The sequence below is a fragment of the Molothrus ater genome, chromosome 2 (genome assembly GCF_012460135.2).
Source record: "Molothrus ater isolate BHLD 08-10-18 breed brown headed cowbird chromosome 2, BPBGC_Mater_1.1, whole genome shotgun sequence".
Classification (NCBI taxonomy): Eukaryota; Metazoa; Chordata; class Aves; order Passeriformes; family Icteridae; genus Molothrus; species Molothrus ater.
Genome location: NC_050479.2, coordinates 69,722,236 through 69,742,230, shown reverse-complemented (window position 1 = coordinate 69,742,230; position 19,995 = coordinate 69,722,236). Strand labels below are relative to the sequence as shown.

The 19,995-nt window shown below is 42.2% G+C and overlaps 1 protein-coding gene across 1 annotated transcript in view; it reads right to left on the bottom strand.

Moving 5' to 3' along the window:
- FLT3 (fms related receptor tyrosine kinase 3) overlaps positions 1-3,864 on the bottom strand; it is a 30,358-nt gene extending 26,494 nt beyond the window's left edge. Inside the window, exons 1-4 of the mRNA XM_036404051.1 lie at positions 3,762-3,864; positions 3,325-3,449; positions 1,626-1,828; positions 728-843 (exon numbers count right to left, since the gene is read on the bottom strand). Of these exons, the coding sequence (XP_036259944.1) occupies positions 728-843; positions 1,626-1,828; positions 3,325-3,449; positions 3,762-3,864 (547 nt within the window). The remainder of the gene's footprint in view (positions 1-727; positions 844-1,625; positions 1,829-3,324; positions 3,450-3,761) is intronic.
- Between the last annotated feature and the right edge of the window lie 16,131 nt (positions 3,865-19,995).

The following is a 19,995-nucleotide window of genomic DNA, read 5'->3' as shown; positions in this document are numbered from 1 at the left end:
GAAAACTCAATCAAATCCAGTCTCACTGGAAACCTTTCAAAAAGTTGCACCTCACAGGTGCTCTGTCATGAGCATTTAGCAGCAGCTAAAACCTCAGCTTCTCAGGCACACTTGTGTTGAGCAGCTGCAGAACTGATAAGTTTTGGTTTAAAAGACAATGAACAAGTCAAAGCTGGTGCTGAGAAGAGGAACTGTTTCTTTCCCCTTTCTTCAGTGAACCTCTTGCCACCCGCAGAATTGTAAAAGGAAAAGCAGTGAGAGAAGTGAGAGACCTAGCAGCAGGAACAACTGGAAAAGTGGCAGCAGGTCAAAGTGTGACCAGAATATAAAAGGGAAATCCTGATCTGGTCCAGATTACAACCAAGTTAGCAACACCAACAATCAACAGGTTAAAATGAAAGCAAACAAATCTAGCCCATGAGCATGGAAAGCACAAAAAAAGCCACCATCAGTTTGTCCCTTTTGACACAGAGGGGATTTTTCACAGGGGAAAAGAAAGCTTCTGCACATTTACATCTTCATTTGTTCATTTGCATGGTTTATTGACTAGAGAAAGCTGACTCACATAGTTTGTGGTTCTGACTTCAGCCTCCGAAGACAGCCCCAAATGCTATGCTAATCTAGGAAGATGCTTGAAGTGCAGCACATGAAAGCTTCACTGCTTTGACTTGAGCCTCTGCCCTTGAACCTATTGATGGAATGACCCCTTTCATGTAGACATACTTACTTCGGATGAGAACAGGCACAACCACTGTGTAATTGCCAGTTTTAGTTGTGACCAAGAGGGTGTATATCCCAGCTTGTCCTTCTTTTATTTGAGAAAAAGCCAAAGATGTAATATATCTATGAAACAGAAAGTAAAGTTGTATTTGTCATGCTAATATTAGGAAGGTAATAAGCAGCACACACAATTAAATGTTAGCTCTTTAGCACTTGCAAAAACCCTTCAAAGACACTGGTATTCATTATTTACACAGAGCCCTTCAACCTGAAATACTTCCTTCAGGTGTACTCCTACACAAGCAGCACACGGGAACTTACATCCACAGTACCACACGCTTAATGCTGAGAAGCATTGGGAAGGATGGCCTTCCTGAGCTGGAGGCAGCTCAAGAGCTCCACAGCCAAATGCTTTACCTACAGTCTCATTCTACAAGTTTTGCATGAGGAGGCAATTATGGAGCCTCAGGTTCCAGTACAAGTTTGGCTGTGAGAGTTAGAATGCTGTTGCTGTTCTTGATCTGCACTGTGATCCTAAAAGTCACATAATTCTTCATGCCTCTTTTTCTTTGGCTATAAAATCACAATTTTTCCTCATGAGCGTGGCAAAGCTCAAATCCATCAATGTCAGAGAGTGCCTGGAGACTCCCATGCAGGATGCTATACAAATTAAAATAACAAGCTTATTTTAAAATGTTCTTGGTTTTAAGATTCATATGTGTACATTGATCTAAATGACAATCAGTAATGTGCGGCTGGACGACAACAGTTAAGGATTAAGAGATTGAAAAAGATAATGCATACATGAAATCAAACACAGGCACAGTCACAGAAAACATTCGATTTGCATTCTAAAAGAAAAGATCTCTTAAAGGATCTTTGATCCAGTACATTCCTTGACTTACCTATTCTCTGAGTCGAAAGAAAGTTTACAGGCTTTGCTCTTTTTAAAGAACCAAAAGCATGAAATGATATTTGAAATGCTCATTGTTATTCTTAATTCAACATCTTCAAATACATTGACTTCCACATTTTTTATTGTTTGGTAGATGTTTTCTGTTCCTTGAGAATTCAAGTAACACCCAAGATCTTCCAAAATATTAGGAACCTGCAATGCAGGAGGACAGACTGTTAGGTATTTATTAGCAGTTAGCTTTATTTGCTTTTTTTTTTTTTTACTTCAGATATTTTTAAAGGATGATCTTTTTTTAATTTCTACCATCCAACCTATTAATAAATACATTGAATTCTACTGCATGAGGAACCTCTGTAGAGTTCCTGTTGAATTAATCAATTCTGTTCTCTAGACAAACACCACAGAAGAATCTTAGCCAGAGCCATGATAATTTCTGCTAGTGATACAGGTTATTCTTTACACTTGATTTTGTTTCCTTTTATTTAGAACCATAGGGAGACACAGAACTATAATAGAGCCTTTCTGTTTGCAACTTGGATGCAAAGGCAGGGTCAGAATGTTTGGTTTATTTTAGCATCTCACCGCTTGTCACTGCATCATCTGGCTAGACTCCTCCTCAGCTCCTTGGGGGCTTTACTGGCTAAGGAACATTTGGGTTGGATGCTGTCATATTTTTCATTTTCTCACTCCTGTGTACAGCTAAAGGAGAATTGCAAACAGAAACAGAATCTTCTACAGTCATTCTGAAAGCCACCAATGGATTAGTGAGTCTCTAAGATTAACTGCAGCAAAAGGTGGCAAGGAAGTAGCTCTGTCTGAAGAGGAGCCCTAAATGTCTCCATTGCTTTGTTGGGTGAATTTTATCCAGCATAAGTTTATGAAAGGACAGAATTCATTGCATCCCCATTTTGCTTGTTTGGTTGGTTCTTCTCATGCCTCTCTCCTTTCTCCTTTCTCTTGATCTGAGAAGTACCCAGAAATAACAGCCATATTCTGCCTTGTCAGATACAAGGACAGCACAGCTTTGGCTGCTATACCTTCATTTGTTATTTGAATTACTGATTCATTTGTTCAGGAATGAAAAAGATTTCATAAGACTTCCTTGAAACAAGAATCCTGCAGGTCTCAGCTGATTTATAATTTAGTTATACATCACCTCCCCCTGGTTTTCTACCATTTTGTGTCAGAGAGAAGAAAATAAAATGGTATTTGATTAAATGTCCAGCTTTGGTGTCGAAGGCAAAGTTTGGACCTGGTAGGGATTTATGGGCTTTGGTGGTGGGAATAGAGGGCGGTACAGCTTTCTGTGAGTCCCAGCAGCTGTGGCACACACCCCCCATGGCCTTGGCAGTCTCCTCTTAAGGGCACATATTTTCATATATATTTTTACAATGATATGTTGCCAACAATATCCAGCAATATTCAGGCATGCTGATATAAGATAACATCAAGATGTTAATAAAAAAGCCAGTTTTAGAGAAAACTGGTACCTAGCTATTCACAGTTTCAGAGTCTGAATTTTCAGATATGTATCCCTCTAACCTTCTGGAGCCATATTTGGCATAGCCCTAGTGATTTTGTCTGTGATGTTCTCACATTCCAAAGGTTTAGGGTGTTGTAAGTTTCCGTGAAGGTATCCTGGAGTGGACAGGAACATTTTATAAGCAACTTGTTCTCTATTATTTCACCTTAGGAGCTACTGATGTCCCTGGTGCTTCTGAACCTTCATCCTTCTGGCTGATAAACCCACACGTGATTTCAGATGTATTTTGAGTCATTGTAGAAGTGAAAGCAACTGCTGTCATAACAAAAACTGCAAAACAGAAATAGAAACACATGCAATAAAGTCTAGATCTCTGCTATGGGATAGTAGTTTTAGTTAAAATACAACAAAACTGTTGGAAGGTTACATCTTAAAAAAAAAAGCCAAACTGAATATGCAGACATACTGCATGAATTTGCTAACTCTGCATTTGTGTATTGAAGCTGAGTGCAAGCTCTGTTTGGAGAACCTTTCAAAAGCACAGGCACATCACACTTTACAAGTATGTCCCATAATGCTGCAGAGAAATCTAAAGACAAAAGCCACCATGTGTTATAGAGGCTCCTTTAGAAACAGCATTACCAAACACAGACACTCTCTTGTGCTTCCTTTTTGCATCCTTGTGCTGGAAAGCACCAAACCCTGCAGCACCAAACTCTGCAGCACTGAGATGGAAGATGATCATGCCCACTGTGAAATGGAGGATGATCATGCACCTTCCTTCCCAGAGAAGGCAAAGGCAAGGACTGGGAAAATGAGAACAACCTGCTGTAGGAGATCAGGTTTGAAAACATCTAAGGAACCTGAAGGTGAACAAGTCCATGGAACCTGATGAGATGTGTCTGAGAATCCTGAAGGAACTGGCAAAGGAAGTAGGTAAGCCCCTATCCATCATATTTGAGAAGCTGTGTCAGTCCTGTGAAATTCCCAGTGATAGAAAAAGGGAAAGCATAAGTCGCCTTTTCAAAGGGAAAAAAAACAGACCTAGGAAACTATAGGACAGGCAGTCTTGTTGCCTGTAGAAGTTATGGAACAGATCCTCCTGGAAACTATAAGAAGGCACATGGAAAATAGGGAGGTGACTGGTGACAGCCAACATGACTTCACAAGAGCAAATGGCACCTGGCAAATCTGGTTGGTCAATGGATGGATGGTCAAAGGTTTGATGTCCAAGAGAGAGCAATGACAAGTATTCCTGAGTGGTCAGAACTGGGACCAATAAGTTTTAACATCTTTATCAATGACATTCACAGTGGGATCAAGTGCACCCTCAGCAAGTTTGCTGATGACACCAAGCTGTGTGCTGCAGTCAACACACTGGAGAGAAGGGATGCCATCCAGAGGGACCTGGGTTGGCTTGAGGGGTGAGCCTGTGGGAACCTCATGATGTTCAATAAGGCCAAGTGCAGGGTGCTGCAGCTGGGTCAGGGCAATCCCAAGCACAAACACAGGCTGAGTGGAACATTGAGAGCAGCCCTGGGGCAGAAGGACTCAGGAATGTTGGTGGATGAGGAGGTCAACATGAGCTGGCAGTGTACACTTGCAGTACAGAGAGCCAACTTCATCCTGGGGTGCATCAAAAGCAGCGTGGGCAGCAGGTCAAGGGAGGGGATTTTGACCCTCTGCTCTGCTCTAGTGAGACCCCCACTCACAGTGCTGTGTTCAGCTCTGGGGTACAGAAGGACATGGAGTCATTGGAGCATGTCCAGAGGAGAGCCACAACGCTTATCAAAGGATTATCAAAGATTATCTCCTATGGAGGCAGACTGAGAGATTTGGGGCTGTTTAGCCTGGAGAAGAGAAGGCTGCCCTTCAGCACCTTGCAGGCACCTGAAGGGGGCTAGAAGGGAGCTGGAGGGGGATGTTTTACAGGGGCAAGGGGGAATGTTTCAACTGAAAGAGGGCAGGTTTAGATTAAATATTAGGAAGACATTCCTCATTAGGAAGTTGTTGAGGCACTGAATGAGGCTGCTGAGAGGAATTGTGGATGCCTCAAGTAGCAGAAGTCCTTTATCCTTATGTGTAAAGAGCAGTTTGGGAAAGCTTCTGATGCCTCAAATGCATCATCTCTCCAGAATGCTTCCTATAAGCCTTTCTGCAGGACTGCAGCTTGAAAGGTCTCCTTTCAGCTTTAAAGGAGCTACAGTAACCACGTACCCACCACTACACCAAGCAGAAGGAAGACTGTACAGCTGGCTGGGTGAAACGTGTCTGATTTCTATTAATTCCCTAAAGCCAGCCATCAGCAGTACAAATAAGCAGTGAATCATAAAATAACATATTTCTCCTGGCAACCTGAAATATTTCTGCCTTCAGGCCTTAGTGTTTTGCTTTGTTTTCTTTTTTTTCCCCCTCAGTTCCTGAGACGGTTGCACACAAAGCTAGGTGCAGAATTGAAAGAAGGAAAGAAAGTAAATATATCACAAAGTACTTGAAGGATGAATGTGATAAGTGTCTTTCTGCAGGCAATGAAGGACCAAAACTGGAAGCAGGAAAAAACGAGTTAGAGTTTTGCCATCTCCTCCCTGCCATTTGTATCTTCTGGAACTGTCTGAGCTCTGAGCTGGCAACACTTTGACAACCTCTTCTCCTTGCCAAAGTGTATTAAGGCTGAGTCTTTCTCATTCAGGCACACAACATACACTTCATTTTGGTTGCCACCTTTCTGCAGCATGCCCAGGCAATGGGCTGTTTTGCAGATGTCTGAGTAAAACCCTGTGTGTTATCCCTAAGAAGGATGAACCTGATCTCTTTGTGGAGACATGTATCTCCATCCTTCGGCTATAAAAATAATAATGGCGCTTCTTGAGACGGAGTACCAGCGGGCAGCTGAAAGGCAGCTATGCATTAGGTATCTATACCTACAAATACCTACAATTCAAGCATGCTGAATTCCTTCCATCAGTGCAACTCAGGTTTCTAGCTCCCTCTCTAGCCTTTCACCAGGTCCTTCTCTGCTTAGCATTCTCCACTTCTGTTGGTTTGTTGGCTGATTCTTTCACCCTTTTCAAAGCAGAGACTATTCACCTCACTCATGGCCAGGGATTTAGCTGATGGAAACCCACCTGTCCTCTGATTTCTAAAACACACCAGCAGAAACCACCTGAAAATATGACCTCAAAATCTCGACTCATTTGGTGTGCTGAGTATTCCCTTGCTTTATGTTTCTGATTTCTGAATTTTGACTTCTGATTGTACAAGCTAAGTCCATGTATCCCAGTGTGGAATTACTCTATTTTGCTCATGCTGCCTTGTCAGAGGGAGTCCTAAGGCCAGAGCAGAAAAAGGACGGGTGTATTTAAACACCAACAGGGAGCAGATTTGCAGCCAAAAGTTAGACAGCTGTAGCAACCAGACTGTGAGTGAGACATGCAAACAAAGTGTCTGATGAACTGGAACTGCATCTGTACAGGATGATATGAGAGACTATGCTGGAAGCAGTGAGCACCCTGACACCCTCATGTGTAAGTAAAAATGTGACTCCTCTTCATGTAAACTGCAACAGCTTGCCACTTCTGTGGTGTACCTTTATTCCTGTGAAGGATTTTAGGGTAAGGAAGGATGTTTTGAACCTGACATGATTCCAGATGCTTTACAGTGAGAAACAAATGAGTAATATGATAGTAAGAAGTATTTATATGATATTGAGTGGCCTAAATTTGTGTAGGTCTTGAAAAAAATAGAAAATCAGAGCATGGAATGAGCCTTTCAGAAAAAGTAAAATCAAGAAAAAAAAAACCACTGGGAAAATGGTAATGTTCTGATTTGCCATCTTGATCTTTCAGCTTCTACATGGCCTCCTCAAGGGCTACTGTTATGGTCTGCACATCAGCCATCCTCCTGAAAACCCAAATTAAGAACTGCAGAGACTGAAAGCACAGGGTAAAGAATATAAAATATGTAGCATGCATAATCATATTGTCTATTGCTGAACTAGAGTGAAGCTGAAATGAAAATAAATTGCTGCCTCTGAACAATGTTTGTTTATGCCTGCTTTCCATCTTCATTATCTTTTTATAGGCTATACAAAAATAAAAGCAGTAGGAGAAATCTTGTTCTCACTGCAGTCAGACAAACATCTAGCTGCCATAGACAGAGCCAAGACTTCAACAAGATGTGTTGGCTCATACTTGGGGCAATGTCTGTAAAAGGCAAAAAGGGAGCTTATGAGTTATGGTGCTGACAAGAAAGGTCTGAATCTACTGGACAGATACCAGACCAAGAAGCTAGTTCAGCTATCAGATGAATGCAACTGCTTCCAAAAGTTTATTTTCAAATGGGAGGTGACAAAAGTAGCCTTTGGAAGACGGGGAAAACCACTCCAAAATATGCTGAAAGTCTGAGTTAACTAGAAAGACAATAGCTTGGAAACTGGAGAACTGTGAAAGATGAAAACCTTTCTCTTCATACCAAGGGATGCATCTTGTATTTGTATTCAGCTCAGGGTGCTTAATATTTTACATAGCAGCCAGGCCTTCCCTAGACATAGAACAATCTTCCACTCTGCTTTACAGCTCAGAAGATTTACATAAAGCAAACTATGATTTGGGTCTTCTTTGATTTCTGACTCTGAGTGTGACTCTGGATTAACTTTCCAAAATTTTCTTTGTGATCAGGAGAGGTAGATAGACCTTCCTTTCAGGAAAACTGTTATGTCTGTCATGACTTGACAGAAAAAAGTCTTCAAAGTAGTGGTATTAAGCTCATGGATGAGATTAATATTCATTCATTAACTCTTTAAAACCTCCACTTTTCCATGTGGTAGCCTTTTTCTCAAATCACCCCCAGAGTGGTGGATCCTGAAGTGAGAATTGTACTCAATACAAATATGCTAAAAATCAGAGTGAGGCAGGACAGGTAAAAAGAACTGATCTTAAACTAGTTCCCACCTTTTAACCATATCTAATTTCTCTCCCATCAAACTTAACTTTTGTCCTTCCTCATCTTTTTCGCATATCTTCCTTCCTCAGCATCTTCGCCCCTTTCAGCTTAAATAACTCCCAGCTCAGAAAAATATGCACCTTGTGAGATCACTTTTGTATTATGGTAGGGCCAGAAGTGTTGCTCTGTGTTTTGGAATAATAACCATGTTAGAACAGGGTTTAACAAGCAAGGTGGGTGACAAGATGCCTCTCCTGCAGCTCATGCTAATTGTGACCAGCTGTTGGAACACTGCCTGGGATATGTCTGGGTCAGGAGCAGTCATTTATCTGGTCTTACCAGTTAGTTACAATAAATGTCACGTGAATTGATTTAATTATTCACAGTCGTGTTCAAGCATGATTGAGATTTGAGGTGGAAAGAATCCTATAGAGTGTGATGGCTCTGTATGGAGGGTTTAGAGAGAGGGGACAAGAATCTCTAGACTTGAATCACTGAGCAAGACAGAAGAGAGAAAGTGGAGCAGGGGAGGTCGTGTAGCTTCAAAAAGTGCTCAATTTGGGTCTGTGTACTGAGTCAGAAAAGAATAATGGGGTCCAACACTGACACTATACAACATCCTGGAATGTTTCTGTCACCTGGTTCGCCATGGCCTGCAGCCCTTCGCGCAGATTATTTTTCCACCTGCATCTGCCACCACCGCCTCCCCCGCCCTCCCAGCTCCTCTCCAACCTCCGCCACCCGCCCAGGCGCTGGCAGCCCACGCTGTTTGCCCGGACAGTGTCCGTGAATCAGAAAAGGACAGTGACCGAAGAATTAGAAAATGTGTTGGTATAGAACGGGGTCTCCTCCTCCTGCAGGGTCGAAGAATGTGGTGTTGAGGTTACGGTCTGTAAGGAGTATTGCGATTCCTGCGGCAAGGACTGGAAGGGACAGGAGTAGGAGTACTGCGGTAATTAGGACTGATCAGACGAATAGGGGGGTTTGGTATGGTGAGAGGGCAGGAGGTTTGACGTTGATTGCTGTAGCAATGTAGTTGACTGCCCCTAGGATTGAAGGGGTACCAGCTAGGTGTAGGGAGGGCATGGGCACGGGCACGCAGCAGCAGCGGCGGCGGCGGGGGGCGTGCGGGCGGCAGGGGGCGCTGCGGCCCCGCGCGGCCGCCCCGCGCATCCCGGCGCTCCCGCGGGAATGCCGGCGGGATACGGGCGCGGCGCCCACCCCTAACTCGCCCAGTTCCGGCTCCTGGGTGACTGCAGAGGAGATGCTACGCTTTTTTATGTTCTTAACGTGACACAGAAGTGCCTTGTAAATTCTTTCATGCATTAGTTAAATCGCTGATGACTGACGTTATTCTATTTTTTTTTTTCATGGCATCTCCAACAAACATTTTCTGTTTTTTTTTTTGTTTTTTTTTTTTTTTTTTAATTGAAAGACAGAAAGCTTAAAAACGCTTCAGAAACTTAGGGAAGTGTCCGGAACACAAGTCTGATGAGGAGCAGCTGCGGGAGTTCAGCCTGGAGGAAAGAAGGCTAATGGCAGACATTATTGCTCTCTACAACTACATTGAAGAAAGTGTGATGAGCTGAGGATCAGCCTCTTCTCCTAGGTAAAAATTCAGAGGATGAGAGGAAATCGACTCAAATTATGTCAAGGGAAGTTTAGATTGGATATCAGGAACAATTTCTACAAGAAAGGTTGGTCATGTGTTGGAGCAGGATGCCCAGGGAAGTGGTTGAGTCACTATCCTTGGAGGTATTTAAAAGACCTACAAATGTAGCACTTCGGGCCATGATTTAGTAGTGAACTTGGCAGTGCTGGATTAATGCTTGGACTTGATGATTTTATAGGTCTTTTCCAATCTAAGTGATTCTATGATTCTCTGATTTTGAAAAAAAAAATAGAAAAAAATTGGGGTTTCTTTTCATAAGAACAACTCATAAAGTAAAATCTTTCTCAGAAGAACACCTTCATGTAGGTTGTACCCCTGTTTATTAAAGTGGATTCAAAATGATTTCTTCAGAAGGTATATTAAACTAGAACTTGTCACAGTGAGTAAACCATTTCTATGCATCCAGTGCAAGTCTCAGCAAAGGGTTTTGCTGGTTGATAACATCCATGTCAGTTTCTGTAGCAAAATCACACTGCCTCTCCTAAGAAGTTTGTTTCCCTAGTTCTCCCAAATTTAATCTATGCCTTAATTTAGAAGATCTTCTTCAACATATGAGAAACAGAGAAGTTTCCTCAATCTGCCTCAGAAAACTACTGCCAAGACCCACCTACTTCAATAGAGCATGACACAAGCAACAGGGAAAACTCTGTCCATTCTGTTTAAAACTCTGTATTTTAAATTTTCCTCATCTTTTCATCAACCCTCCACTTTCAGGTCCCAGATGAAAACAGCTGCAAGAAATTTGTTCTTTCATGTTTTTTGGGTTTTTTTTTTCTGTTTTTTTTTTTTTTTTTTTTTTTTGTTGTTGTTGTTTGTTGTTTTTTTTTTTTTTTTTTAAGAAATACCTAGTAACTTGGTCACTGTTTTCAATTTTTCTCTGTCTTGTTATGTCCTAAGAAATTTTGGTACAGATTTCAGCAAGCTTCATCTTTTGGATAAAAATATGCTTTTCAGTGCTAATACCTGTCTTCTTAGAGAAGGACAGTCAGCAGCCCAGCCTATGGCTCACTACACACAACTTGTAAATTACACAGAGATTTTATCAAAGAATAATTGAGATGGCTGAAGCTTTCAAATAAGGTATCACATGGGGCATATATTTTACACTCCTCTGTTGGAAAACCAGACAAAAACTTACTCCAAAGAACAGGCAGCTGTGAGTCAGCAGATACTCCTGGTTTTACTGATTACTTATAGGTATGTCAGATTCAGTGCCTTATGTAGCAACAATAAGCTCACAATGAGAGGAAGTCCAGGAGTATTTTTCTCATGACACTAGTACATATCCAGTGTTATTGATTAATTTTGCCACAGAATTTATTGCAGACTAATATCCAAACCATGTCTTGTGATAAAAATAGTGATTTCAGCATTCATTAAGTTAAGAAGAATAGCAACCTAGTTTGCTCAGGTTGGTGCTCACAGGAACCTCACTGAAATCCCTGCTGTTTTAGCCACATTTTGGGTGATCCAGCCACTTGTGATTCAGTTTGCAAGGAACAACTGGGACTTTTGAGGACACCCTGTTTTAGGAAGTGGCTGAAAAGTGGCTGAAAATACAGTGAACCTCAGCTACCATGGCAACCTCTCTGAGGAAGAGCCTGTGCTGTGGCTGGTTCTTCTTCTGCTTCTTGTCCACATCTTCCGTCCTCTCAAGGGAGCTTCTTCTTGGCTCCCACATCACCTTTCCACCCCACTAAGTGTGGTGAACAATGAGCCACATTAGGAGGAGTTTTGCCAGCAGACAGAGATCCTTTGCCTCTACTCAGCACTGTCAAGGACACACCTACTCCTTGGCACAGGACTCCTCCTGTGCCAAGCTGTGGGCTTCCCAGTGGAAGAGAGACATGGGCATACTGGAGAAAGTGCAGTGGAGTGCTACAAAGATGATTATGGGATAGGAACATCTCTCCTATGAGGAAAGGCTGAGAGAACAGGAACTGTTCAGCGCAGGGAAGAGAAAGTTCAGAGCACAAACACCTGAAGGGAGTGGGCAAATAGGATGGAGCCAGGCTCTCCTTGGTTGTGCCCAGTGACACCCAGGCAATGAGCACAGACTTTTCCACCATATGGGTGACCAAACATGGACACACATTGCCCAGAGAGATGGTAGTCTCCACCCTGAGAGGTATTGAAATGCTACCTGGATAGGATCCTAAGCAGCTGGCTTTAAGAAACTCTGCTTGAGCAGCGGGGTTGGACCAAATGACCTCCAGAGGTCACTTCCTCAACCCTGCTGTGATTGTGTGAACGACTGCACAACTTTGTGGGCAAAGAAGCACTGGTGTGACGCCACCACAGAGGCCTCCCACAAATCAGAAAGTGGCACTGGGCTGTCCTTATCCTTAACTGTTCTCTAGAGGATGTTTGCTCATGGGAATGGCATGTTTGTGCTATTAAGGAGCTGGATAGACAGCCCTGAAGTAAGGTAAACAGATCCATCTCATCTAATGACATAAGTAAGTTTGCTTTAACCCTTTTTCTTTTTTTTTCTAACTGCTCTGTGTTCAAGTACTCCAGCTCATTACCCAGCACACTGTAGCACTTCTACTGATATTAGTGGAATTATTAACCTCTTTCAAGCAAAGGCTACTTTAACTTAAGTATCTAAGGGTAAAGGTATAAGAGTCCTCACACAAATTCAAGAAGGAGAAAAAGGTCTGCCTGAAACAGAAATGAAAACAGAAGGTGTCAGATAAAGAACTGATACTCCTTGTCATCCTAGTATGGTAAAACTTCCCTTTTAAATGAAAACAAGTTTCTATAATTGACTTGATGATACTGTCCTTACTTTCCTGGAAGAGGGAATGAGGAGGGAACACAGAAGGACTGAGATGTGTATGGAGGAAGAATGGACAGAAAGAGGGAGAGTAGGAGAGAAGAATTTTGTTGCAAAATAAGAAAAGACAAAAATAAATCTGAGATATTTGAAAAAAAATCACAGTTGCTATTTGGAACTAAATATGGTAAAAATTAACAAAATAAATTCTAGTTGTTCTTATTTGTCTCATTGGGAGGTTAGGGTTAAAAATAATTTTAATTCCAAAGCAGTTGTACAAATGTAAAATCCAACATATTCCTTATAGATCATGTTGTAAGAATAAATCACTTTTCAAGCTAGCCCTTGCATCTCACACATTAGAAATCTTATCTACTGCCAAAGGAGTAAATACTGTCTTTTACAACTGTAACAGAGCCAAATATCCAGGCAATACGCTAGCTTTTCTGTCTGTTTGCCCTGCTCATTTTTTTCAGCAGTTTTAAAGGAAGATTTTCAGAAAATCTAAATCAACCCAGTGATCTAAACCAGCTTCTCAGCTGAAATGTGAGTTTCATGAAGTTTCAGGTATTTTGAGAGATACATTTTCAGAAGCCTGTGAACAAGAGGTGCTCCATGCCATATTATTTTGGGGGCCATTATGGGAGGGGCTCCTGCAGCAGGACAGGATGCCCACAGCTCTGCTCTGCTGACAAACCTGCCTCTGCTGAGCAGCCACAGCAGCAGAACACACCCAACACTGGGCAGAGATGTGGGGGCAGCCCTGGAAGTCGGGCTGCACTCTGGGCATCTTTCTGCCTCTCAGTACCTTGGAATATGGGTAACCAGAGGAATTTTCTGAAGAAAAGAAGGGGAAGAGCAAATGCTCCAAACCTCAAAAGAAAAAAAGCACCCATAGTTTTAAGTTGCATTTACTTCCATTGGGAAACAACTGTTTTTCTGCACAGTCCTTTCACCTTCAGGAATCTTCAGAAGTGATACCTTATCTTCTGATCCATGAAATATATGGTGATGGATGACCATGAATATGTGGTCTCCTGGGCCAAACAGTTTCCCTGAGTGAGCAAACCATGTACTGGCCTTATCCAACATTCACAACCAGCTTGCACCCAAGTTTTTGCATGTTTTGGAAAAGAGACAAGATCAAACTTGATTCCCCCTGGGGTGCTCATTGATTTCACCTTCCTGCCAGTGGCAGTGCTCAGTGCCTGAACTTGCTCTGGAATGTTTGTCAGCTGTTTTGTTGGAGAGAAATCGGTGTATTGCTGGGAGTTGAACAGATCCTGCAGGTGGCTGGGTCCCACACATATCTGGATTCTCCTCCAAAAGAAACATGCTGGCCCATCTCATATTTTCCAGGATCTCTGCCATAGGAATTTAATGGGCACTTGTATGTTCTGTGAGGGAATTTTCAACAGTACTGCCGTATAATTTTTGTGCAGTCAGACACACCATAATCTAATCTGGACTTTGTTGGGATCTGAGTTTGGAGTCCTTGCTCATCTACAATTTACTCTCATTTGCCAGTCACAGGGAGATCTTAGGCAGCTTCTCACATCTTCATTTCTCTCAGGTGCCCTGAAACTGGGTTTCACGAACATCTCTCAGTAAGAAAGGGGTGCAATTAAAAAAAAGGGAGCAGGAGTGGTTGTCAGTGGAAAACTTCCTCTGATGAGAAAGGTCACTGAAAGTTTTTTACACAATTCTCCAATTTGTAAAACACGAAACTATTACTGCCTCTGTTCCCAGGCCCCATCCATGCTCCTACCTCATCCACTAATGCAAGGCTAATTGTATGCTAGATAACATTCCCTTTAGCCACAAACTCTTGTATGGGATGACCAGAAGAATGTAAGATGAGAAACTGGAATGGTCCTTTTAATGTATATAGCTCTAATTACATTTTTTTGTATTGTGTATATTGTTTTCTGAAGTTCTTGGGATTAAATTCCTTGCTGCTGGGGAGCATTTATTTGCAGCGAGTAACACAGGCAAGACGCTTGTTCTTTCTTGAAACTTTTGCAGTTCTGAGACTGTAATTTTAAGATTGACCTGCTGACTTAAGTCTAAAGATATTGTGGAGATTTCCCTACAGGTGTTATTATTCTTTAGCTTTCCTTTGCTGGTTAAGTGTTGCCATTTCTGATTACACTGGTTCATCATACGGATACCATCTGTTGTCTACACGATTTATTATTCAGTCTTATCTCCAGACACAGATTCTTAAAGGGAACACAGGCATTTTTAAGAAAGTATATATAATTCATTAAATGCTTCATATTATTTACATCAAAATTGTTTTTAAGAGTGATCTGTTAGAGACATGCGTGGAACTAGCAAATATCAGGATTTTTGCTGTCAAGTCTGTCTCTGATGCTTCAGATCCTGTTTTGTATGTCCAAAGGCATTTGCATTTTTTTCCATATAATAGCCAGCCTTATGAGAAGAAACACTGCCTCCCTGTACACCTTGCCTTGACTAAATAATATCTCAGCAGAAAGAACACCAGTCCTCCTAGAGGATAATCATATCCTGGGGCTCTCACACCTTTTGCTCTCTCTGCAGAACTGTCTCTTAGCCATGCTGACAGGGCCCTTTGGGCACCATCACATCCCAGATGCTAGTAACTTTTATTTATTTTGTTAGGCAGCCTGCAAAAGTAGCAAAGCCCAGTCAAGAAGAAAACACAGAAAGCCCTCTTTGACAGGGTTTGCTTAGTAGTATCCGTAGTCATGCAAAGCAAGAGATCATAAATTATTCATTTTCATTTTTACTCCACCTTCTTTTCAAATAGCTCACGTAGACTTTCAACCATGAATGAATAATATCTAACAATTGCTCTTTGAAGTAAATATTATTATCTCTGTATATGGAGCTGAAAACGGACCATAGGTTGTTAAAAAACCTTCTCAGGTATGCACCAGCACTATATCAATCAGGAGAAAAAACATGAACTCAGTCATGGATTTTGAATCAGCAAGATCATTTTTGATAGGAACAAGCCATCAATTTTAGAGAAAAACAGTTTCACGCATTTGAGATGGAAACAAATGCTATTTCCTTTTTTCTTAACCGTTAATTCTGGGCTGATTTTCAGTAGTAAATTCCAAAACTTCTCAGTCTAACAATAAGCAAAGGTACTTTCTATATATTAATATCATGCTGTCTTCTATTTAGATCATTAAACAACAACAAAAAAACCTGATAAGACAATGATGCATCATTATATTTCGCTCTACTAAGGTATCTGATTTAAAGATTATTTATGTGGGAAATTGCTGGTATATGATTTAAAGTGTTCGGGTCAAGCTAGCACTAACAGCAGGAAATACATTTACATCAGAAGAAAGAGAACAAAACCCCCAGTAATTTAAATACTTTTTGCCTTGAGCACAAATGTGTCAGATGCAGTAAGAGCAAAAGCAGGCTGGGCTGGGAGGGATTAGGGTGATGGGAGGAAGAAGAGCATCTCCAGATGAGAGAAGAAAGATGAGACAGAAAATAAAAGATTCGAGAGAAAAAGAAATAAAAGGTGAAAGAAAGATGTGAAGGGATGCAGTGAGAGTGGGAAATGGAGAGGAAAGGGGCTGAGGGGTGTGATGAGAAGACCTCACCTGCGAGCTGAAATGGAGTTCCAGTGGAGCAGCTCTGGGGCCAACTCGCTGTCATGGCTGGTGGTGCCCTGCAATGCCCTGGCCCCACAAGTGAAACTGAGCCTGCAGGTGGTTGCCTTAAGGGTGCTTGTCACTGCCCACAGTGCAACCACTTCTTCAAAAGAGAGGGCTCGAGACCTGAGCCACAAGGAAATGGCTGTGGGACGTGGAGAAGAGGGGCCTCACTGGGGATCAGGGAGCATCTTCCTTCTGTCAGAGGATGCCTCCACCAAGCTGAGCAACTGCCTCCACTTCAGCTGCTCAGTCTCGAGTCCTGTGCTTGTACTTACTAAAACATATTTTCTCCTGTAAATTTGTGTTGTCTCACTTCAACTCTTATTTTTGAAGCAGATACAATTTCTGCTTTCACATGCTGGCAGTAAGCATAAATTCTACATGTCCTGATGAGGGGAAGAGCAAGTGTTTTGCGAAAGCTGAAGAACTCAAAAAAAAATCCAAATGAAGTTAGTGCAACGCCATGGGAATACCCTGCCACATTTGCCGTGGCAGGCTGAGGGAGGTTTCCCATGCTTGGTGAGCACTTGCTCTGCTGGTGACAGAGGACCTGCTGCTGTCACCTCCGAGATCCTGGGGGCTGCCACCTGGGCAGGGAGTGGGCTTGTGGCATGCAGCTGTGCTTAGACTAGGGGGAACAGGGAACTAGCACTGTTTGCAGCAAGGTTCAAAGTGAGCCACAGCTGTTCTGAAGCTGTTACACAGATTGCTTGTCTAGGGGATAAAAACAAAGGCCTCCAGGCTCAGACACGAGCCTGTAGAGGCAGAATCCCTCTGCCCTCAGCCTGTCCCTGCCTGCCACCTTCCTTGGAGCGTAGTGCTTCAGGAGCTGCCTCCTCATCAGCTCCAGGTTGCTGGTGTGCAAGAGCTGCAACTGGCCCAGGTGTAGCTGAACTTGCTGGTGCCAGCAAGCCCCACTGATTTGTACCAGAACAGGACACTGCAGAGGGGCAGACAGAACTCCCTGTCTAGCACAGCTGTGCATCACAGTCACCAGGCAGAAACTGCATCCACTTCTAAGGATTAAGCTTGAGCATCTCCCCTATGATCCATCAGGACAGACCAGGGGATGTTTATCATTTGCTCAGCTGTTATATTTTATATATAATGCTATATTTTTTGTTCATTCAGTTGTTATTTTTACTTGCCAAAGGCTAAGCATTCATTGTTATCCAGGTTCTGAACAATTCTTTTATCCAGGTTCTGAACAATAGCAGAATTGTTCAGAAGCTGGATAAAAAGAATCCCTAAGTAAATAAACTCAGTGCTGGTAAAGTGTTCTCAGAAACATCTCAGAGATTATATTTAGATTTTTTATTGGTACCTGCCTGGTATCAATAATAAAATACCTTCTGCATTAGGGAAGTCAAAATAAAAATGTAGATGAATCAGAACTAGACAGACATACCATAGCTAAAAGAAGATATAATAAAACATCCTGAAGGTAACTGCAGAGGCAATGGGGCACAGAGGCCAGCATTGTTCATGGATATGAATGCATGATCTCTCACAAGACTGCCTTAGACACACTGACTGAGTCAATGGCATTGTACTGTGGTGCTCAACACAAATTTGTGTGTTTTGCAGTGCAAAGGCAGGAGCTGAAATGATATGAAAATTAGGGAGGTACACATTTGCAAGGATGCAAAAATGGGAAAAGGAAGCAAAGGATTCCACGGGCATTAAAGAAATCAATGCAAACAGGAAAATACCATGCTTTTTTGACTGGCAGGTTGCCCCTTTTTTTCCCACAGCCTGTGCTGATAGACAGTTCCTCAGCATGAATGAGGTTTTAAGACACCTCTGAAGACTGCCTAGTCCAGTGCTATACTCAAAATGTGATCAGCTACTACAGGCTGCCCCAGAGCACATCCAGTACAGTTTTAAATATCAACAGGGATGGAGAGCCCACAACTTTTCCTGGCAATCTATTCAGCACTTAAACACCTCACAGTATAAAAATGTTTCCTGATATTCAGAGTGAACTTCCCCTGTTACAGTTTGTGCACATTGCATCTGGTCCTGTCACTGAAATGAGTCTGGCTCCCCCATCAGATATTTGTACACATTGATAAGGTTCCCTCTGAGCCTTCTCTTCTACAGGGTAAACAGTCCCAGCCATTTCACTCCCAATCCCTTACCAGATACCCCAATCCCTTATCATCTTTAGGAAAAAAAAAAAGACCTAAGGAACTGAAGACCAGTAGTCAGCCTCGGTGTCTGTCAAGATCACAGAGCAGATTCCCCTAGAAACTATTAGAAGGCACATGGAAAATAAGGAGGTGATTGGTGACAGCCAAAATTACTTCACTAAGGGCAAATGACACCTGACAAATCTGGTGGCCTTCTATGATAAGGTTACAGCTTTGGTGTGTGAGGGAAGAGCAACTGACACCATTTACCTGGACTTATGTAAAGAATTGGCCACTGTCCTGCATGAAACTTTGTGTCTAAACTGGACAGACATGAATTTGACAGAGGCACCAATTGGTGGACAAGGAATTGGCTGCACGGTTACACTCAAGGAATTGTGGTCAGTGGCTTCACATCCAAGTGGAAAGCAGTGACAAGTGGTGCTCCTGAGGGATCAGTTTTGGGACCAAATCAGTTCAACATCTTTACCAATTATGTGTTTTGTACTTTCCTGTACCCCTTTCAACCCTAGACATATATAAAGGTTTTGCCCTCAGAAAACAGGGGTAGACAGTTTGCACTTCTGTTCTGAAAAGAACAGACATCTATCCCAGCCACCGAGTGCTCACTGTCAGTAGGGTAGTCTGGCAAAGACCTGTCTAAACACTTACATATCTACCAGGCAAGTGGATCCTTGTCCTCTGATTTAAAACTGGCAAGTGACCCAAGTGCTTTGTTTTCTCTTCCACCTGATGCACTCAGCACTGGTAGCTGCTAGGATTCCATTGAAGACATTTTGCTTTTTTGTGATCCTGATAAGGAGAAACTATTGTTTAGTAATGCAAATCTGTTGCTGGTGATTCAGCTGATCTGGTATCAGAAGCCTTAATGTATATGTCAGGTTTTCAGTGTAAAAGCTTCTGTGTAAGGACCAGCTAGGACAGTTCACATCTACTGGACTAAGCCAAAGCATATTTATAAATTCTGCCATATTAACTTATTCCTAAAGATGCTGGACTGGGGTCTGAAAGGATTCAATGAATGTATCATACACATGTATATGACAGTAAAGCATTCTTTGAGTGAGCAGGGCTTTTTTCCATCATGAGAAAATGGTTTCTGTTGTTATCAAATATTTTAGCCATCTTATGTCACATCCTGGTTGGCCTTCACTGCAACAGGTAGATAAAGCCTATGCCAGTGGAGCACTCTCTAGCTAAGCCACACAAGCACAGTGAAACTAGACTTATATTTTAGTGCTCCTATTAATTTTAATTTTAGCTTAGGGCTAAGACCTCCCCCCCGTACATTATTAATATAAGTGTTAGCATACATTATTAATGTTGGTGCTAGGAAGAGCACTTCAGGGTCAACTGCTGGTTTGTGACTTAATTTGAATTCAAAACTTCACTGAGCTGAAGTGAATTTTTTTTTTACACATGAATAGGAGTCTGGTTGGGAGCAACACTTGGTTTCTTCCAGATAGTTAGTAAAGACAACTGCCCAGTTAGGGATCCATGGGTATTGCCACAGCAGGTCAGTGCATGCAGTCCAATATCCTGACTGCCATATTAGTAATTCTCAAATATTTCAAAGGCAGATAAAAAACTCCCTAATTTTGTGGAATAATCTACTCAAGAGTGGCAATCTCCCTCTGACTTCAGACAGTAGCTGGTGTATAGC